The sequence below is a fragment of the Theropithecus gelada genome, chromosome 19, assembly GCF_003255815.1.
Source record: "Theropithecus gelada isolate Dixy chromosome 19, Tgel_1.0, whole genome shotgun sequence".
Classification (NCBI taxonomy): Eukaryota; Metazoa; Chordata; class Mammalia; order Primates; family Cercopithecidae; genus Theropithecus; species Theropithecus gelada.
Window position 1 is genome coordinate 16,876,919 of NC_037687.1, and position 20,644 is coordinate 16,897,562.

At 54.2% G+C, this 20,644-nt stretch overlaps 2 protein-coding genes across 3 annotated transcripts; both read left to right on the top strand.

The window, feature by feature from the left end:
* On the top strand, positions 1-12,509 carry BABAM1 (BRISC and BRCA1 A complex member 1). 2 transcript variants are annotated; one of them, XM_025368406.1, is made up of 9 exons: positions 1-141; positions 1,423-1,720; positions 4,034-4,092; positions 6,482-6,602; positions 6,685-6,763; positions 9,002-9,026; positions 9,700-9,829; positions 10,029-10,115; positions 12,012-12,509. In XM_025368406.1, the coding sequence occupies exons 2-9, from the start codon at positions 1,436-1,438 to the stop codon at positions 12,213-12,215; spliced, it is 990 nt and encodes a 329-aa protein (XP_025224191.1). In that variant the 5' UTR covers positions 1-141; positions 1,423-1,435; the 3' UTR covers positions 12,216-12,509. The 2 variants fall into 2 exon arrangements, with proteins under 2 accessions (XP_025224191.1, XP_025224190.1); XM_025368405.1 differs by having other exon boundaries at positions 60-141; positions 1,385-1,720.
* A 2,367-nt stretch (positions 12,510-14,876) lies between these two features.
* ANKLE1 (ankyrin repeat and LEM domain containing 1) lies at positions 14,877-19,867 on the top strand. Its single transcript, XM_025368433.1, is given in 10 exon segments — positions 14,877-15,206; positions 15,281-15,433; positions 15,869-15,974; positions 16,085-16,223; positions 16,445-16,695; positions 16,697-17,183; positions 17,310-17,487; positions 18,640-18,797; positions 18,888-19,028; positions 19,586-19,867. Coding segments are annotated over 10 exon segments (2,010 nt in total). The 5' UTR covers positions 14,877-14,982; the 3' UTR covers positions 19,759-19,867.
* The last annotated feature ends 777 nt before the right edge of the window (positions 19,868-20,644 follow it).

Genomic DNA, 20,644 nt, shown 5'->3' on the forward strand with positions numbered 1-20,644 from the left:
AGTTTCTGTCTCCGCTTGTTCTGCGACCCGCTGAACTACATTTCCCAGGAGGCGTCGGGGCTGCGCCGCACAACTTCCGGCTGTAAAGATGGCGGCTTCCTAGAGAGTCGGCGGCTGATTTAGAAGGAGGCTCAGGCTACGGTGAGCCGAAGTTGGGTGGTGAAAGCGTGCGGGGCCTGTTCCTAGGGGCCCAGCTCCCTTTGCCCCGAGAGATCCAGCTCCTAGCCTTTCCTGGGGCTTCCGTCTTTATTTCTGGTTTCTCCTGCAGTCTAGCCTCCATCCTTCTTGCTGTCACTAAAGCTTTGTTTTCGTTAGAGGCGTGGGGACTGCAAGGCGCTCAAAGACCATCTTGGGAAGCCCGTGCCTATTGCCCAGATAGACAGACTGTTCCATTCGTGTCCTGTTTCTCTCCAAGAGGAACCACAGTCCTAATATTTTGCTTCTCCCTCATGCAGACACCCGCTAGGCACGAGGGTGTCCTAGAGGTTATTATTCCTTTATTCACCAAGACGTTTTCAGTTTTAGGTAACAGAAAACCCTACTCAATGTGGCTTAAGGAAGAAAAGGAAGTTAGTGGCTTATAGATTGGGTCTAATAGGAGCTGGGTCCAGGTGGTCAGAATTCGATCAGCAGTTTTCTGGGTAGAGACCATTTCGCTTTTTACTTTAGAGGCAAAAGGGGCCCCTCGCAGCTCTCAACTTTATTCTCCCAGCTTTGCAACTCTAGTGGGAGTCTCTTTTCCTTGATGGCAGTGTTAGAAGTTGCAGAGCTGCCACTCAATGGCCTGATTTGTGTCATGTGCCCATCCCCGAGCCATTTTCAGTGGCCAGAGAGCTGGGATGTGCTCACTGGCCGAGTAGGGGCATGAGGCTAGCACTACGTTAAAAAAAAAAAAAAAAAAGAGGAAAAAAGAGGGGGGACTGTTATCTTATGTCAGAGTGACTGCTCGGCTGATAGGTGTAAAAGGCACTTGTTCTACAGCTGAGGAAACAGACTCCCTAAGAGGAGTGACTCATCATCAGTAAGCAGCTCATGGCCCCTCTTCCTTCTTAGTCAGCAAATTTTTTTTTTTTTTTTTGAGACAGTTTCACTCTTGTCGCCCAGGGTGGAGTGCATGGCGGGATTTCGGCTCACTGCAACCACCCCTCCCAGGTTCAATTGATTCTCCTGCCTTAGCCTCCCGAGTAGCTGGGATTATACGCATGCACCACCACGCCTGGCTAATTTTGTATTTTTAGTAGAGATGGGATTTCTCCATGTTGGTGAGGCTGGTCTCGAACTTCCAACCTCAGGTGATCCGCCTGCCTCGGCCTCCCAAAGTGCTGGGATTACAGGCGTGAGCCACCATGCCTGACCATAACCAAATGTTTTTAAAACTCCCAAGGGGAGGATTCTGGCTTCCCCTGTCCGTGTTCCATCTAGCCACACAGGAGCCATGGAAGTGGCGGAGCCCAGCAGCCCCACTGAAGAGGAGGAGGAGGAAGAGGAGCACGCAGCAGAGCCTCGGCCCCGCACTCGCTCCAATCCTGAAGGGGCTGAGGACCGGGCGGTGGGGGCACAGGCCAGCGTGGGCAGCCGCAGCGAGGGTGAGGGTGAGGCCGCCAGTGCTGATGATGGGAGCCCCAACACTTCAGGAGCTGGCCCTAAGTCCTGGCAAGTGCCCCCGCCAGCCCCTGAGGTCCAAATTCGGACACCAAGGGTCAACTGTCCAGAGAAGGTGGTAAGTAGAAGGGGTGGCCTGGGGCTCTAAGATGCTAGGAAACCTAGCATCTTGTCTTTTGGGATTCACTCTGCAGACATTCCCTTTGTATTAGTTACCTGTAGCTGCCACATGTCACCATGGACTTGGTAGCTTTCTTTTTTTTTTTTTTTTGAGACGGAATCTTGCTCTGTCACCCAGGCTAGAGTGCAGTGGCCGGATCTCAGCTCACTGCAAGCTCCTCCTCTCGGGTTCACGCCATTCTCCTGCCTCAGCCTCCCGAGTAGCTGGGACTACAGGCACCCGCCACTTCGCCCGGCTAGTTTTTTGTATTTTTTAGTAGAGACGGGGTTTCACCATGTTAGCCAGGATGGTCTCGATCTCCTGACCTCGTGATCCGCCCGTCTCGGCCTCCCAAAGTGCTGGGATTACAGGCTTGAGCCACCGCGCCTGGCCACTTGGTATCTTTCAACCAGAGAAATTTATTCTCTCACAGTTCTTAGGGCCAGAAGTCAGGTGTCAGTAGGGCCACGCCCCCTCTGGAGGCTCTAAGGGAGGATTCTTTCTTGCCTCTTCTTTTTGTCTGTCTGTCTGTCTTTTTTTTTTTTTTTTGAGATGGAGTTTCGCTCTTATTGCCCAGGCTGGAGTGCAGTGGCACGATCTTGGCTCACTGCAACCTCTGCCTCACGGGTTCAAGCAATTCTCCTGCCTCAGCCTCCCGAGTAGCTGGGGTTAGAAGCGTGCGCCACCACGCCCAGCTAATTTTTGTATTTTTAGTAGAGACAGGGTTTCACCACATTGGCCAGGCTGGTCTTGAACTCCTGACCTTAGGTGATCCGCCTGCCTTGGCCTCCCAAAGTGATGGGATTATAGGCATGAGCCACCCCACCTGGCCCCTTCTTGCCTCTTCTAGCCTCTGGTGGCTCCTGGCATTCCTTGGCTTATGGCTCCATCACTCTAGTCTTTGCCCAATTTTTTTTTTTTTTTTTTTTTGAGACAGAATCTCACTCTGTCGCCCAGGCTGGAGTGCAGTGGCACGATCTCAGCTCACTGCAACCTCCACCTCCTGGGTTCAAGTGATCCTCCTGCCTCAGTCCCCCTAGTAGCTGGGACTACAGGCGCATGCCACCACACCCAGCTAATTTTTAGGAGAGACGGGATTTCACCATGTTGGCCTGGCTGGTCTCGAACTCCTGAGCTCAGGTGATCCACCCGCTTTGGCCTCCCAAAGTGCTGGGACTAGAGGCGTGAGCCACTGCACTCGGCTGTCTTTGCCCAATTCTGTCCAGTCCTCATAAAGCCTTTCTCACTGTCTTCTCTTCTGTCTCCTATAAGGATACTTGTCATCAAAATAGGATCTTATCTCAAGACCCTTACTTTAATTACATTTGCAGAGACCCTGATTCCAAATAAGGTCACATTCTTTTTTTTTCTTTTCTTTGAGATGGAGTCCCACTCTGTCATCAGGCTGGAGTGCAGTGGCGTGATCTCAGCTCACTGCAACCTCCAGCTCCCTGTTTCAAATGATTCTCCTGCCTCAGCCTCCCGAGTAACTGGGATTACAGGCATTCGCCACCACACCCAACTACTTTTTGTATTTTTTAGTAGAGACCAGGTTTTACCATGTTGGCCAGGATGGTCTTGATCTCCTGACCTCATGATCTGCCTGCCTTAGCCTCCCAAGGTGCTGGGATTACAGGTGGGAGCCACCATGTCTGGCCTCTTTTTTTTTTTTTTTTTTTTTGAGACAGAGTTTTACTCTGTCACCCAGGCTGGAGTACAGTGGTGCAATCAGGGCTCACTGCAACCTCCATCTCCCGGGTTCAAGCAATTCTCTTGGTTTAGCCTCCCGAGTAGCTGGGATTACAAGTGCCTGCCACCACACCTAGCCAATTTTTTGTATTTTTAGTAGAGATGGGGTTTCGCCATGTTGGCCAGGCTGGTCTCAAACTCCTGACCTCAAGTGATCTGCCTTCCTTGGCCTCCCTAAGTGCTGGGATTACAGCTGTGAGCCACTGTGCCTGGCCAAATAAGGTCACATTCTCAGGTTCTGGGTGGACATGTCTTTTGGGAGCCACAGTTCGACCTGCTATATCCTCATTTCTGTGTTTCTGTGTCACACATTGTCTGGCTCATTGATTTGCTTTTCTACATGGACTCCCAGTTCAGCGCCCATGCTTCTAAGCCATTGCTTTTCAAAGTGGATGGCTTGGCTCACGATTAGGGGTCACCGTACTGCCTTTTCAGACAGGGCAGCTTGAAGAGGGCCAGTGAGTGGTGTGGGGGCCAATGTTAAGGTCAGAGGACGCTCATCACCCTCCAACTACCTTGCAGATTATCTGCCTGGACCTGTCAGAGGAAATGTCACTGCCAAAGCTGGAGTCGTTCAACGGGTAAGAGGGACATTTTAGGGCTTGAACATGCGGCCATGGCCGGGAGGGTCCAGCCCAAAAGATACGGGGCTCTTACTCTGAAACTCACACCAGCTTGGTCTGGCTTCAGGCCTGGCAGTATCAGAGAGTAGCAAGAGCCAGGTGCAGTGGCTCATGCCTGTAATCCCAGTGACTCGGAAGGCTGAGATAGGAAGATCACTTGAGGCTAGGGGTTCAAGACTAGTCTGGGCAACATGGACCCCATCTCTCTAAAAAAATATATGTGGGCCGGGCGCGGTGGCTCAAGCCTGTAATCCCAGCACTTTGGGAGGCCGAGACGGGCGGATCACGAGGTCAGGAGATCGAGACCATCCTGGCGAACACGGTGAAACCCCGTCTCTACTAAAAAATACAAAAAACTAGCCGGGCGAGGCGGCGGGCGCCTGTAGTCCCAGCTACTCGGGAGGCTGAGGCAGGAGAATGGCGTAAACCCGGGAGGCGGAGCTTGCAGTGAGCTGAGATCTGGCCACTGCACTCCAGCCCGGGCGACAGAGCCAGACTCCGTCTCAAAAAAAAAAAAAAAAAAAATATGTATATATGTATATGTATTTATTCATTTATTTGTTTTTGAGACAGGGTGTCGCTCTCTTGCCCAGGCTGGAGTGCAATGGAGTGAGCTCAGCTCACTGCAACCCCCACCTCCCAGGTTCAAGTGATGCTTGTGCCTCAGCCTCCCGAGTAGCTGAGATTACAGGCATGTACCACCACGCTCGGTTAATTTTTGTATTTTTAGTAGAGACGAGTTTTGCCATGTTGGCCAGGCTGGTCTCAAAACTCCTGATCTGAAGTCTGCCTGCCTTGGCTGGGCATGGTGGCATGTTCCTAGACTCCCAGCTACTTGGGAGGGCAAGCTGGGAGGATCGATTGATCCCAAGAGTTTGAGGCTGCAATGAGCTATGATTTTGCCAACACACTCCAGCCTGGGTGATAGAGCGAGACCTTGTCTCTTTTTTTTTTTTTTTTTTTTTTGAGACAGAATCTCGCTCTGTTACCCAGGCTGGAGTGCAGTGGCGCTATCTCCGCTCACTGCAAGCTCCGCCTCCCGGTTTCACACCATTCTCCTGCTTCAGCCTCCCGAGTAGCTGGGACTACAGGTGCCCACCTCCACCACACCCGGCTAATTTTTTTGTGTTTTTAGTAGAGACGGGGTTTCACCGTGTTAGTGAGGGTGGTCTCGATCTCCTGACCTTGTGATCCACCCGCCTTGGCCTCCCAAAGTGCTGGGATTACTTTGGGAGGCCGAGATGGGTGGATCACGAGGTCTGGAGTTTGAGACCAGCCTGGCTGACATAGTGAAACCCCCACCTCTACTAAAAATACAAAAATTAGCTAGGCACAGTGGTGCATGCCTGTAGTCCCAGCTATTTGGGAGGCTGAGACAGGAGAATCACTTTAATCCGGGAGATGGAGGTTGCGGTGAGCCGAGATCACGCTATTGCACTCCAGCCTGGGCAACAAGAACGACACTCCCATCTCACAAAAAGTAAAATAAAAAAAGAGTAGCAAGGATAACTGGTAACGTTAAGGCTATGACCCATTGAGCCTCCATTCATAGCAATGACTTGGAGATGCCAAGAAGCAAAGTGACCTGCTGAGTTGAGGGCTCAGAGCAATGGGGCAGAGCCAGGATTGGGACCCAGGTCCAGCTGGCCCTGAAGCCCTTGTCTGGAGTCATGTGCTGCCTACACATGATACTTGTCTGGAGTCATGTATCTGGGGTAGGGGGCAGTTTGAGTGGCAGGGCCTGGATGGGGCTTGAGGGCCTCCTTGGAGATGTTGAAGATGGCACCTCCTTCCCCTCAGCGGCAATCAGCTCATGGCTGAGCAAAGTTCCTGCAGTGAGTCTAGAGGAACCTTGATCCCCATATGCACAGAGGGACCATTTGGAGAGGGCAGGAGCTCAGACGTCAGCCAGACTACTGGGTTTGTGACTGAGCTCCGCCATCCCCCTGCAGTGTGACCTGTACCTCTAGGGCCTTATCTAGCTGGTACAGGGTTCTCAGAGGAGGGTGGCTGAAGGAATCTTTTTTTTTTTTTTTTGAGACAGAGTCTCGCTCTGTTGGAGTGCAGTGGCACGATCTTGGCTCACTGCAACCTCCGCCTTCCGGGTTCAAGCAGTTCTCTGACTCAGCCTCCTGAGTACCTGGGATTACAGGCGCCCGCCACCACGCCTGGCTAATTTTTTTGTATTTTTGTAGAGACGGGGTTTCACCATCTTGGCCAGGCTGGTCTTGAACTCCTGACCTCGTGATTCACCCGCCTCGGCCTCCCAAAGTGCTGGGATTACAGGTATGAGCCACCGCGCCTGGCCCTGAGGGAACCTTAATTCCCCTCTACTCTGCTTCTCCAGCTCCAAAACCAATGCCCTCAACGTCTCCCAGAAGATGATCGAGATGTTCGTGCGGACAAAACACAAGATCGACAAAAGCCACGAGTTTGCACTGGTGGTGGTGAATGACGACACGGCCTGGGTGAGGTCTGGGCAGGCGCTGGGTGCCCGCGGGTCCCCTGGGGCCCGGGGAGCACCGCGCTGAGGCCTTTGCTTCCCTGCAGCTGTCCGGCCTGACCTCCGACCCCCGTGAGCTCTGCAGCTGCCTCTATGATCTGGAGACGGCCTCCTGTTCCACCTTCAGTATCCTTCCTGGCAGGAATGTCCCTGTGAAGGGGGCTGTCTCCTTCTGTCGTCCTTGGGGCTCAGGAAAGTCTGAGTCCTGACTCTGGCTGGCTGAAGTTCAGATCTCGGTCCTGCCAAGGCTGGGAAAGTCACCCCTCTGAGCCTCAGTTTCCCCATCTGTACTGTGGAAGGCACAAAGCTGCCTACCCCATGGAGATGCTGTAATAATACAGAAGTGAAAGTACTTCATTTGGTCCAGGCACGGTGGTCCCCGCCTGTAATCCCAGCGACTTGTGAGGCTGAGGCTCAAGAATCACTTGAACCCCGGAGGCGGAGGTAGCAGTGAGCTGAGATCTCGCCACTGCACTCCAGCCTGGATGACAGAATGACACTCCATCTTAAAAAAAAAAAAAAAAAAAAAGTACCTTATTTGTACTTAGGAGGTCCAGAATTTACCCACAAGGGGATCACCTCACACAGGGCTGGGCATACAGTTGATGCTCAATAAATGGCAGTGTGTGACAGAAATGTCATCATTCCTCCTACAGCCCCTTGAACCTGGGCGCAGGACATTTTATGGTAATTTGGACATAAAAGGCTCATGTGTGGCCCCAAACTGAAATAGAATAGGACTCTAAGTTAAAAAGGTAAAAAATGGTTAGAGTTTTTTTCAGGAGGACAACACCACCCCTGGCTCTTTTGTTTTGAGGACAGTGGCCCCAGCCATGCAGGAAAGGGGAGCTTTTTTTTTTTTTTGCTTTTTTTTTTTTTTTGGAGACGGAGTTTTGCTCTCATTGCCCTGGCTGAGTGCAATGGTGCAATCTTGGCTCATTGTAAGTTCCACCTCCCAGGTTCAAGTGATTCTCCTGCCTCAGCCTCCCAGGTAGCTGGGATTATAGGTGTGCACCACCACACCTGGCTAATTTAGTATGGTTTTTTTTTTTTGAGATGGAGTCTAGCTCTGTCGCCCAGGCTGAAGTGCAGTGGCCGGATCTCAGCTCACTGCAAGCTCCGCCTCCCGGGTTTACGCCATTCTCCTGCCTCAGCCTCCGGAGTATCTGGGACTACAGGCGCCCGCCACCTCACCTGCCTAGTTTTTTTGTATTTTTTAGTAGAGACGGGGTTTTACTGTGTTAGCCAGGATGGTCTCGATCTCCTGACTTCGTGATCCGCCCGTCTCGGCCTCCCAAAGTGCTGGGATTACAGGCTTGAGCCACCGCGCCCGGCGTATTTTGTATGTTTTTTAGAGACGGGGTCCTGCTATGTTGCCCAAGCTGGTCTTGAATTCCTGGGCTCAAGTGATCCTCCCACCCCAGCCTCCCAAAGTGCTGAGATTACAGGCGTGAGCCACCATGCCCGGCCCCATTCTGTTTTAAAACAAATTAGATTCCGTCCCATCTCTGCTCCAAAACCTCCCATGGCTCCCTGTGGATCTTATTTATTATTGTTTTTGAGATGGAGTCTCGCTCTTGTTGCCCAGGCTGGAGTGCAGCAGCATGATCTCGGCTCACCGCAATCTCCACCTCCCGAGTTCAAACAATTTTCCTGCCTTAACCTCCCAAGTAGCTGGGATTACAGACATGCGCCACCAGGCCCGGCTAATATTGTATTTTTAGTAGAGATGGGGTTTCATCATGTTGGCCAGGCTGATCTCGAACTCCTGACCTCAGGTGGTCCACCCGCCTTGGCCTCCCAAAGTGCTGAGATTGCAGGCATGAGCCACTGTGCGTGGCATACCAAGAGTCGTTTTTTTTTTTTTTTTTTTTTTGAGATGGAGTCTGGCTCTGTCGCCCGGGCTGGAGTGCAGTGGCCGGATCTCAGCTCACTGCAAGCTCCGCCTCCTGGGTTTACGCCATTCTCCCGCCTGAGCCTCCCAAGTAACTGGGACTACAGGCGCCCGCCATCTCGCCCGGCTAGTTTTTTGTATTTTTTAGTAGAGACGGGGTTTCACCGTGTTCGCCAGGATGGTCTCGATCTTCTGACCTCGTGATCCACCCGTCTCGGCCTCCCAAAGTGCTGGGATTACAGGCTTGAGCCACCGCGCCCGGCCAAGAGTCTTAAAGTCATCTGGTGGCAGCACCCTATTTTGTGATCCATCCTGAGGGGAATTCGAGTATCAGAGAGGGCAAGTGACTTGGCCAGGGTCATATGGTGCGTCTGCAGGGGTGCCGGGTCTCCTCTGGCGTCAGGACCAGGGAAGCCACCTGTTCCTGCTCACTCGTGCTCTACCAGCCTTCTCCTTAGCGTCCCCACCAGATCTGGAAGGACTTTTCAGCCTCATGTAAGTCCCCTGCGGAGAAATTCTTACCTTCAAAGAGAAGGGTCACTTGTGGGAAGAAGCCCCAAGTAGCCCAGAAATAATCTAGGGAGCCATAAAGCCTCCTCCCTTCCAACCTCGCCCTGAGCAATTCCTCATTTATGTGTCTTGGGAGCATGGGGGCCGATGGAGATGCACGTATTGCTAGGCAGCTCCAGCTGACAGCAGTGATGGGGAATGCTCAGGACACTGAGGGTGGTCCAGGCGTGGTGGCCCAGGCCTGTAATCCCAGCACTTTGGGAGGCCGAGGCAGGCAGATCTCCTGAGGTCAGGAGTTTGAGACCAGCCTGGTCAGCGTGGTGAAAGTGCATCTCTACTAAAAATACAAAAATTAGCTGGACGTGGTCATGGGCGCCAGTAATCCCAGCTACTTGAGAGGCCGGGGCAGGAGAATTCCTTGAACCTGGGAGGCAGAGGTTGCAGTGAGCCGAGATCTCACCATTGCACTCAGAGGGGTGAGGCTGGCCACATGCGCAGGGCAGAGGGAACTGCTTACGGGATGCCTCACAGGCAGCAGTGAATTTGGGAGACATCAGTGGGGCCTCACCTGCCCGGTGAGCATCTAGGGTCTCTCTGAGGGTGATAAGAGGGGCAGACCCCCACAGGCTGCTCTGACTGCTCCCTCCCGGGTATGCAGCCAGCAGAAGACTGAGCTTCCGGTCACAGAGAACGTGCAGACGATTCCCCCGCCATATGTGGTCCGCACCATCCTTGTCTACAGCCGTCCACCCTGCCAGCCCCAGTTCTCCTTGACGGAGCCCATGAAGGTGGGTGAGGCCTGGGAGAGGGAGGGGTGCCTGCAGCCATGAGGATGGTGGTTAGACACCAGGAGGGACTTCCCAACCACAGAGGCTGGGGTGCCTAGAGGCAAGTTCCCAGAGTCTGAGGCAGAAATAGGGGAGTTATAGACGTGGGGCATGGGGTGACCCAAGCCCCAGAGGCTGGTGTTCTTTACTTCCCCCACAGAAAATGTTCCAGTGCCCATATTTCTTCTTTGACGTTGTTTACATCCACAATGGCACCGAGGAGAAGGAGGAGGAGATGAGCTGGAAGGTGAGAGGCCGCAGCAGGTGTGAGTGGCAGGCGGGCGTGGACAGGATGTCTTGGAACACACCTGCGCTGGGTCTGGGGGTCTTTACCTCCATTTGGTAGCCCTGGAGCCCTGGCCGGGGTGGGTCATGGCATTTGGTCATTGAACAACTGTTTCCCAGTTGTCTGCTGTGAAAGCCATTGGGAGGCCGGGCGCGGTGGCTCAAGCCTGTAATCCCAGCACTTTGGGAGGCCGAGACTGGCGGATCACGAGGTCAGGAGATCGAGACCATCCTGGCTAACGTGGTGAAACCCCGTCTCTACTAAAAAATACAAAAAAACTAGCTGGGCGAGGTGGCGGGCGCCTGTAGTCCCAGCTACAGGGGAGGCTGAGGCAGGAGAATGGCGTAAACCTGGGAGGCAGAGCTGGCAGTGAGCTGAGATCCGGCCACTGCACTCCAGCCCGGGCGACAGAGCAAGACTTCGTCTCAAAAAAAAAAAAGAAAAAAAAAAAAAAAGAAAGCCATTGGGACGATGGTCCAGGCAAACATCTTGAGTCCTGCCTCCCCCATCCCCAGTGTTCCTTGCTTTCCTTTCTTTTTTTTTTGTTTGAGACAGAGTCTCCGTCTGTCTGTCTCCCAGGCTGGAGTGCAGTGGCACGATCTCGGCCCACTGCAACCTCTGCCTCCTGGGTTCAAGCAATTCTCGTGCGTCAGCCTCCCGAGTAGCTGGGAATAGAGGTACCTGCCATCACACCAGGTTCATTTTTGTATTTTTAGTAGAGACGGGGTTTCACCATGTTGGCCAGGCTGGTCTTGAACTCCTGACCTCAGGTGATCTGCCTGCCTCAGCCTCCCAAAGTGCTGGGGTTACAGGTGTGAGCCACCGCGACCGGCTCCCTCTTCCCTTTCTTCCTGCCTTTGACCTCACTGTGCCCTCAGCCTGGATCATCCATCCCTCTTGGACTACAAGGGCCCTGCTGGGCCTTCACATCCCAGACCTGAACTAGCTGTGGGACTTCGAGTGGACTACTTACTTCTCTGAACCTCAGTTTACCCAACTATGAACAGGGAGTTGAGACCAGCTCCTCCTCATACTTCAATACCCAAATCAAAAGTCCCCTCTCTTGCCAGGCGTCGTGGTGTATGCCTGTGGTCCCAGCTACTCGGGAGGCCGAGACAGGAGGCTTGCTTGAGCCCGAAAGGTGGAGATTGCAGTGAGCTATGATCAAGCCACTGCACTCCAGCCTGGGTGACAGGGCGGAGACCCTGTGTCAAAAAATAAAAATCGGGCCAGGCAGCAGTGGTGCATACCTGTAATCCCAGCACTTTGGGAGGCTGAGGCAGGTGGATCACCTGAGTCACGAGTTCGGACCAGCCTGACCAATATGGAGAAACCGTGTCTCTACTAAAAATACAAAATTAACCGGGCATGGTGGCGCATGCCTGAAATCCCATCTACTCAGGAGGCTGAGGCAGGAGAATCGTTTGAACCTGGGAGGTGGAGGTTGTGGTGAACTGAGATGGTGCCATTGCACACCAGCCTGGGAACCACAGCGAAACCCCGTCTCAACAAAAAAAAAAAAAGTAAAATAAAAAGTCCCTCCTCTGAGAAGCCCTCCCTGTTTTTCAAGAAGGATCAAAGTGGGGGCCAGGAGAATGTGTCTGTATCTGACTGTGTCTCTCCACACTGGGGACTCTTTAGGATCCATGACTGGGACCTCTTCGGATCCCTAACACTGGGTCCATGGCAGGGAATGTTTGCTCAATGTATGAATGGTTTCTGCTTGGCAAACTCCTCTTCACCCTTTAAAACCCACCCCAGATGTCCCCTCTTCTGAGAAGCCCTCCAGGGATATGAAGGGCCTGTTGGGGTAACCTCTGCCTGAACAGCCCTTCACTGACCCCCACCCCTCCCCAGGACATGTTTGCCTTCATGGGCAGCCTGGATACCAAGGGTACCAGCTACAAGTATGAGGTGGCGCTGGCTGGGCCAGCCCTGGAGTTGCACAACTGCATGGCGAAACTGTTGGCCCACCCCCTGCAGCGGCCCTGCCAGAGCCACGCTTCCTACAGCCTGCTGGAGGAGGAGGATGAAGCCACTGAGGTTGAGGCCACTGTCTGAATCATCCCTGTACATCTGCATCTTCTTGTGCAAGGAAGTCCTTGGCCTAAAGCCTTGGTTCTCATACTGGGTTCCTTGGGACCTCTGGGCTCAGGGGGTTCCAGGAGGCACCTAGGGTACCTTGTGGGGTCCTAGGAGGGAAACCCAGGATTCCAGGAGGGATCCCAGGAACTGTGGGCACCCATCTTCCGTGTTTCCCAGCCCATTTCCACTCCTAGTTTGTCATGGATAATTTTTGTTCTTCCCTGTGTGATTTTTGCCATCAAAATAAAAATTTGAGACTCGTTAACCGAAGTCCACACCCATCACTTTGTGTTAATTGGGATCACCTTCATTGCAAGTGACAGAAAACTTAGCCACTGAACAAAGGTGAGTGGCTGCTTTCTTGTGGATGAAAAAGCCCCTGGGACGCAGAGGTTGCAGCAGGTTGAGATTGCACCACTGTACTCCAGCCTGGTGACAGAGCGAGAGCTTTTCTCAAATAAAAATGAAAAGTTCAAAAATAAAAAAGATGAAAAAGCCAAGACAACAGCTTCAGGTTTGGCTATATCCAGGTGCTAGGACAACATTGCCATTGGGGAGGGTACTACATGGTTGCCAGTCAGTGTGCCCCGCTTACCCCCCAACAAATCGAAAGGTGTATGATGGCTCCAGCCACTCCCCAGACCCCAACCCAGGTCAAGGCAGAGTTCTCTCAGCACCTGGATATGACTGGACTTCCCTGGGGGGTTACATGACCTACAATTAAGAGCTAGTCATGTGCCAGGGTTGTATGGTGTTCTGATCAGCCAGGCCTGGATCATACGTCCCTAAGGGGGAGGTTTAACAGCTCCATCAGCAGTAGTGAGGCCATGATAGGAGGGTTGCTTGAGGCCAGGAGTTCAAGACCACCCTGGACAATATAGCAACATTTCCTGTCTCTACAGGAAATGCAAAAATTAGCCAGGCTTGGTGGCTCATGCCTGTGATTCCCAGCTACTTGGGAGGCTGAAGTGGGAGGATCACTTGAGCCTAGGAGGTCAAGGCTGCAGTGAGCTGTCATTGCACCACTGCACTCCAGCCTGGGTGACAGAGCAAGACCCTATCTCAAAAGTAAACACAAATAGCTTTATTGAGTGACTGCTTTTCTTCCCTATGAACATTTTTCGGGAACCTATTGTGTGTGTGTGTGTCAGACCCTTGTGCCCAAGCCCCTGTTCAGTCCCCGCATCAGCTTCGTTAGGATTCTTACATTTTGCAGATGGGACACTAAGACTCGGGTCCAGCCCTCCAAAATACTGAAGTCCTAGTTGCGCTGGATTGAAAATGGGCAACACAGAACGAGGGCTGGAAATTTTTAAAAAGATTGTTTTTAAAGACAGGGTCTTGGCCAGGTGTGGTGGCTCATGGCTGTAATCCCAGCACTTTGGGAGACCGAGGCGGGCGGATCACAAAGTCAGGAGTTCAAGACCAGCCTGACCAACATGGTGAAACCCTGTCTTTACTAAAAATACAAAAATTAGCCAGGCGTGATGGTGCATGCCTGTAATCACAGCTACTGGGGAGGCTGAGGCAGGAGAATCGCTTGAACCCGGGAGGAGGAGGTTGCAGTGAGCTGAGATCACACCACTGCACTCCAGCCTGGGCAACAAGAGCAAAACTCCGTCTCAAAAAAAAAAAAAAAAAATTAATAAATAAATAATAAAGACAAGGTCTCTGCCTGTAATCCCAGCAGTTTGGGAGGCTGAGGCAGGCAGATCACCTGAGGTCAGGAGCTCGAGGCCAGCCTGGACAACATGGTGAAACCCCATCACTACTGAAAATACAAAAATAAGCTGAGCGTGGTGGCGCATGCCTGTAATCCCAGCTACTCAGGAGGCCAAGGCAGGAGAATAACTTGAACCCGGGAGGCAAATGTTGCAGTGAGCCCAGATTGTGCCACTGCACTCCAGCCTGGGCAACCGAGTAAGATCTGTTTCAAAAACAACAACAACAACAACAAACAAACAGACATGGCCTCACTCTGTTGCCGAGGCTGGTCTCAAACTCCTGCACTCACAAAAAGAAAGGAAAAATAACAACAAACTAGTAGCCTCAAGCGATCCTCCCGCCTCAGCCTCCCAAAGCACTATGATTAAAGGCCTGAGCCGGGCCCTCGGCCTGGGGGTTGGAAATTGAAGCCTCTATTTTATGTATGTATGTATGTATGTATGTATGTATTCATTTACTTGTTTATTTTCTGAGACAGAGTTTTGCTCTGTTGCCCAGGCTGGAGTGCAGTGGTGTGATCATGGCTCACTGCATCCTCGAACTTCCGGGCTCAGGAGATTCTACCAACTTAGCCTCCCAAGTAGCTGGGACCACAGGCGCAAGCCACCACGCCCGGCTCGTTTTTTGTATTTTTTGTAGGGACAGGATTTATCCAAGTTGCCCAGGCTGATCTCGAACTCCAGAGCTCAAGCAACCCTCCTGCCTGGGCCTCCCGAAGTGCTGGGATTACAGGTGTGAGCCACCGTGCCTGGCCTAAGCCTCTCATAAGGCCGTGCGCCCTCTCAGAGGCCACCCTTGCAGAAGATTCCCTGAGACTTAAAGACCTGGGGCACCCCGGACTTTCCTAATCGTAGCTCCACCCACTCGAGGCGGGTGCCTTTGCGTTTCCCATTTTTAAATGAGATAGTGGCACACCCGGTGGCATCCTCCCGCCCGGGCTCTTATCGGCGGTCCCAGCCCTGCTTGAGCGCCTCCGGGTGTCACGGGCCTCTGCGAACACCAAAGCTCTCGAACCCCGATGTGGACCCCGGTGCGGCGCGGGGCAGCCTGGCTGGGAACCCTGCTCAGCCCCGGAGAGGGTCCCCATGAGCCGAGGGGCGGAGCGGCGCATGCCCACAAGCCAGCCGCGGGAAGTAGGAAATCGACCCGCCAGGCGGTGCGCTTCGGACCCCGCCAGGGCATGTGCTCCGAGGCCCTCCTGGCTCGCAGGTTGCGGTCGGCGCTGCGGGAGGAGGAGCCGTGGTGAGGGAGGGGCCGGGGGCGGGCCAGGAGTGGGGGTCTTTCACCCGAGTCCACTCTGACCCCGGTGTTTGCAGGGCGGTAGAGGAGCTGCTGCGCTGCGGCGCGGACCCTAATTTGGTGCTGGAGGATGGCGCAGCTGCTGTGCACTTGGCTGCCGGAGCCCGGCACCCGCGCGGCCTGCGTTGCCTCGGGGCCCTACTGCGCCAAGGCGGGGACCCCAACGCTCGGTAAGGTAGAGCCTGGGTCCGGGGCTGGGTCTCCCCAAGCCGAAGTCTGGGAATCCGGGAAGGGGCGCCCCACCATCCCGGGCCAGGGCCTCGGAGCCCGAGGATGGGGTTTGGGGGAATCTTGGGGAGGGAACTTGGGGGTCCAAGGGCAGGGGCTAGGGCTCGAGGGAGGCGCTGGGGCCCCAGACCGAGGGCGGGAAATGGGGCTGCGCTAGGACCAAGGGTTTGGATCTTGTGGTGGAGGCTCCAGGGTCAGATGGGAGAGGTTTGGGTCCTGGCCTGAGGTCATAGCATCTAGGTTCCAAGGGCAGTGCCCCAGGGTGGACAGTGGAGATCAGGGGGCCGAGAACGAAGGCTCCCGGTCCCCAGAGCGGAGATGGGGGTTCCTGCCGGGAGGCTGAGTCCGCAATGACCCCTCTTGCGCTGCCGCCCCAGATCTGTCGAGGCATTGACGCCGCTGCATGTGGCCGCTGCCTGGGGCTGCCGCCGCGGCCTGGAGCTGCTGCTGAGCCAAGGAGCAAACCCGGCGCTGCGCGACCAGGTTGGGAGGCACTGCGCGGGCAAAGAACGGCTGGCCGAGCCCAGAGGGAGGGAGAGAGGGAAGGAAGGTAAGAGGGCCTCGAGCGCCCCCTGCTGACCGCGCCCCTGTAGGACGGACTCCGGCCGCTGGACCTGGCCCTGCAGCAGGGGCACCTGGAGTGCGCGCGAGTCCTGCAAGATCTCGACACTCGGACCAGGACCCGGACCCGGATCGGGGCAGAGACCCAGAAGCCCGAGGCTGCACCTGGCAGTGAGTAGGGCCTGCAGGGCTGCTGGGGCTTGACTTCTGGACCAGTCGTCCCTGGCATCCACTGTCTCCCCCACCCCGCCTATTGGTTCTGTCTTACATCCACTCTCTGTGGCCAGCTTTTTCGGCCTCAGACATTCCTATCTCCTTTTTATGTCTGATCCTATTCCCATCGCTGTCTCATCCCTCCTCCTCTCCTCTCTGACGCCCACTCTCACCTGCAGCTCCAGGCCTCTCTGGATCTCCTGATGAGATGCTGGACTCCATAGCACTCCAAACGCAGCCATGCAGAGGTGACAACAGGGACATGGGCTTGGAGGCTGACTCAGGACCCCCCAGCCTCCCTGTTCCCCTTGAAATTGTGGACAAAGATGGGAGCTCAGCGTCCCCTCCAGGGCACTGGGATTACAGCTCAGATGCCTCTTTCATCACAGCAGTTGAGGTCTCTGGAGCAGAGGACCCAGCCTCAGACACTCCCCCCCCGGGCTGGGTCATTGCCACCGACCAGGCAGGGACTTCTGCATGTTGTCCATGCCACCCAGAGGGTACCTAGGTCTCAGGGCACGGAGGCAGAACTGAATGCCCGTCTGCAGGCCCTGACTCTGACCCCACCAAATGCTGCTGGCTTCCAGTCCTCCCCTTCCTCCATGCCTCTCCTCGTCAGGAGTCCAGCTCACAGCCCCCCACAGACACCACCCGCTGGAGCTTCTGACTGCCACGGCCTGTGGGAGCACCAGACATCCATTGATAGTGACATGGCGACGCTCTGGCTGACAGAGGATGAGGCAAGCTCTACAGGTGGCAGGGACCCTGTCGGCTGTTGCCAGCACCCGCCAGTCTCCATTGTGTCTGACTTGGAGTTGCTGCAGGGGCTCCGAGCGCTTGGTGAGAATCCTGGCCCTGTCACACCCTTCACCCGGCGATTCTACCTCCAGCGGCTGAAAGAAGCCCAGATTGCCCCTGGTTAGTCTCTCCAGGGCATGTGGAATCCAGGGAGCCTCCAGGAATCTCCCAGAGAACCCCAGCTCTCCGCCCCACTTCCCTCCCCATCTCAGAATCATCCCTTCCTCCATCTCCCTTGACTTCCAGGCCCAGAGTTTTCAGGGCACAGCCTAGAACTGGCTGCAGCCCTGCGGACAGGCTGTATTCCAGATGTCCAGGCAGATGAAGATGCGCTGGCCCAGCAGTTTGAGCAGCCAGATCCTGCCAGGAGGTGGCGGGAGGGGGTCGTGAAGTCTAGCTTCACATATTTGCTGCTGGACCCCAGGTACTTAGGGCAGGAAAGCCCCAGAAATGGAAGCTAGAAAATTTGGGGATTGGTTTTTATTCGCTGTGTACCCTTAGGAAAGGGACTGGCCCTCTCTAATCATCAGCTTCTTCTCCTTCTTTTTCTTTTTTAAGACGGAGTTTCATTCTTGTTGCCAAGGCTGGAGTACAATGGTGCCGTCTCGGCTCACTGCAACCTCCACCTCCTGGGTTCAAACAATCCTCTTGTCTCAGCCTCTCAAGTAGCTGGGATTACAGGCACCCGCCACCACACCCAGCTGATATTTGTATTTTTGGTAGAGACGAGGTTTAAACATGTTGGCCAGGCTGGTCTTGAACTCCTGATCTTAGGTGATCCGCCCACCCTGGCCTCCTAAAATGCTGGAATTACAGGTGTGAGCCACCACACCAGCCTCTTTTTTTTCCTTTTTTTTTTTTTGAGGCAGAGTCTCACACTTTCACCCAGGCTGGAATGTAGTAGTGCAATCTTGGCTCACTGCAACCTCTGTCTCCTGGGTTCAAGCGATTCTTGTACCTCAGCCTCCCAAGTAGTTGGGATTACAGGCATGTGCCACCATCTCTAGCTAATTTTTTTTTGTAATTTTAGTAGATATGGGGTTTCACCATGTTGGCCAGGCTGTTCTCAAACTCCCGGCCTCAAGTGATCCTCCCGCCTTGGCCTCCCAAAGTGTTGGGATTACAGGCGTGAGCCCCAGCCGGCCATGGTGGCTCACGCCTGTAATACCAGCACTTTGGGAGGCTGAGGTGGGCGGATCACGTGAGGTCAGGAGTTAGAGATGAGTGTGATCAACATGGAGAAACCCCATTTCTACTAAAAATACAAGATCAGCCAGGCGTGTTGGCACATGCCTGTAATCCCAGCTATTCGGGAGGCTGAGGCAGGAGAACTGCTTGAACCTGGGAGGTGGAGGTTGCAGTGAACTGAGATCGTGCCATTGGACTCCAGCCGGGAGAACAAGAGTGAAACTCTGTCTTAAAAAAAAAAAAAAAAAGCAAGCTGCTGAATGTCTTTGGGGAGCCACTGCCTTTCTCTGATCCTGTAATCAGGAGTCACTAGACATGTGACTTTAAGGACTGCCTCTGGGGACCACCCTATCCACTTTTCCCTGTCTGGGCTGCCCCCTTCATCCAGGGAGACTCAGGACCTGCCAGCCCGAGCCTTCTCACTGACCCCAGCTGAGCGCCTTCAGACTTTCGTCCGTGCCATCTTCTACGTGGGCAAAGGGACGAGGGCCCGGCCATATGTCCACCTCTGGGAAGCCCTTGGTCACCATGGGCGGTCAAGAAAACAGGTGTGAGGACAGGGATCAGGGTTCAGTAAGGGCAGTCAGGCCATGGGCAGGGGAGGGGATTGGGGGTGCTGACTCTGGACTCTGCCCTAACCCCCCCAGGCCTGCCCCAAAGTGCGTCAGATCTTGGACATCTGGGCCAGCGGTTGCGGCGTTGTGTCCCTACATTGCTTCCAGCACGTGGTCGCTGTGGAGGCTTATACACGGGAGGCGTGTATTGTGGAAGCCCTAGGTGGGTGCCTGGTACATAGAATGGGGGTCATATGAAAAGCATTTGGCTTTCTAGTTCCCTCATTTTTTTTCCTTCTGAGGGGTGTTCATTTGTTGACTGAGCAATCATTGAGCACCAACTTTGAAGCTGAACATGCATGTATTTTGCTCCACTGGTTTATCCCCACTCAAGGGCAATACACGTTGGGTTTGCTGTCACATACTTTTGTGTGTGTGTGTGAGACTCTGTCGCCCAGGCTGGAGTGTGGTGGCATGATCCCAACTCACTGCAGCCTCTGCCTCCCAGGTTCAAGTGATTCTTGTGCCTCAGCCTCCCGAGTAGCTGGGATTACAGGCACATATCACCATATCATGCCAGGCTAAGTTCTGTATTTTTAGTAGAGATGGAGTTTCACCATGTTGGCCAGGCTGGTCTCGAACTCCTGGCCTCATGTGATCTACCCAAAGTGTTGGGATTACAGGCATGAACCACCATACCCAGCCGCCTGCTGTCACATACTTCTGGATGAGGAGGTGTCCCCATGGCTGCCCCTGTGACCTCATATCCAATTTCTCCAGGGATCCAGACGCTCACCAACCAGAAACAAGGGCACTGCTATGGAGTGGTGGCAGGCTGGCCACCTGCTCGTCGCCGGCGCTTGGGGGTGCACCTGCTGCACCGCGCCCTCCTCGTCTTCCTGGCTGAAGGCGAGCGACAGCTTCGTCCCCAGGACATTCAGGCCCGGGGCTGAGTGCTGGGGAGTTGGCCATCCAGCCTGGGAAGAAATGTTTGAATGTTCCAGCTGCCCTGTGCTGACAGCAGCCCCCATCTCTGGTTTCAGAAGGGGGGTGTGTGTGTGTAGGGAGCACCAGGGCAGATCTCCTCCAGTCTGAGAGAGGACTTTGTTACAGATGGTACTCCTGGAGGGGTAGTAAGTAGTGAGCTCCCCGTCATGGGAGGAGGACAAGTAGGGAAGCAGAAGGTGCTTTGGAACAGTCCGGTGCTTCTGTCAGAGGCGTTTGAACCTGGGCAACTCCACCTTGAATAGGAGCTGGGTAAAATGAGGCTGAAACCTACTGGGCTGCATTCCCAGACGGTTAAAGCATTCTAAGTCACAGGATGAGGTCGGAGGTCAGCACAAGATAATGGGTCATAAAGACCTTGCTGATAAAACAGGTTGCAGTAAAGAAGCCGGCCAAAATCCACCAATACCAAGATGGCGACAAGAGTGACCTCTGGTCGTCCTCATTGCTACACGCCCACCAGCGCCATGACAGTTTACAAATGCCATGGCTGGCCAGGCGCCGTGGCTTATGCCTGTAATCCTAGCACTTTGGGCGGCCAAGGTGGGCAGATCACCTGAGGTCAGGAGTTCAAGACCAGCCTGGCCAACATGGTGAAACCCTGTCTCTACTAAAAATACAAAAATTAGCTGGGTATGGTGGCACGTGCCTGTAATCCCAGCTACTAGGTGGGCTGAGGCAGGAGGATCACTTGAACCTGGGAGGCGGAGGTTGTAGTGAGCTGAGATTGTGCCACTTCACTCCAACCTGGGCAACAGAGCGAGAGTCCGTCTCAAAGAAGCAAACAGAAAAACAAATGCCGCGTCAACATCAGGATGTTACCCTTTAGATCCT

Coding starts and splice junctions, on each gene's coding strand:
- BABAM1 (XM_025368406.1), top strand. CDS start 1,436: ATGGAAGTGGCGGAGCCCAGCAGCCCCACTGAAGAGGAGGAGGAGGAA. Junction 6,603..6,684: donor TGAATGACGACACGGCCTGG/GTGAGGTCTGGG, acceptor GCTTCCCTGCAG/CTGTCCGGCCTGACCTCCGA. Junction 6,764..9,001: donor GGCCTCCTGTTCCACCTTCA/GTATCCTTCCTG, acceptor CGTCCCCACCAG/ATCTGGAAGGACTTTTCAGC.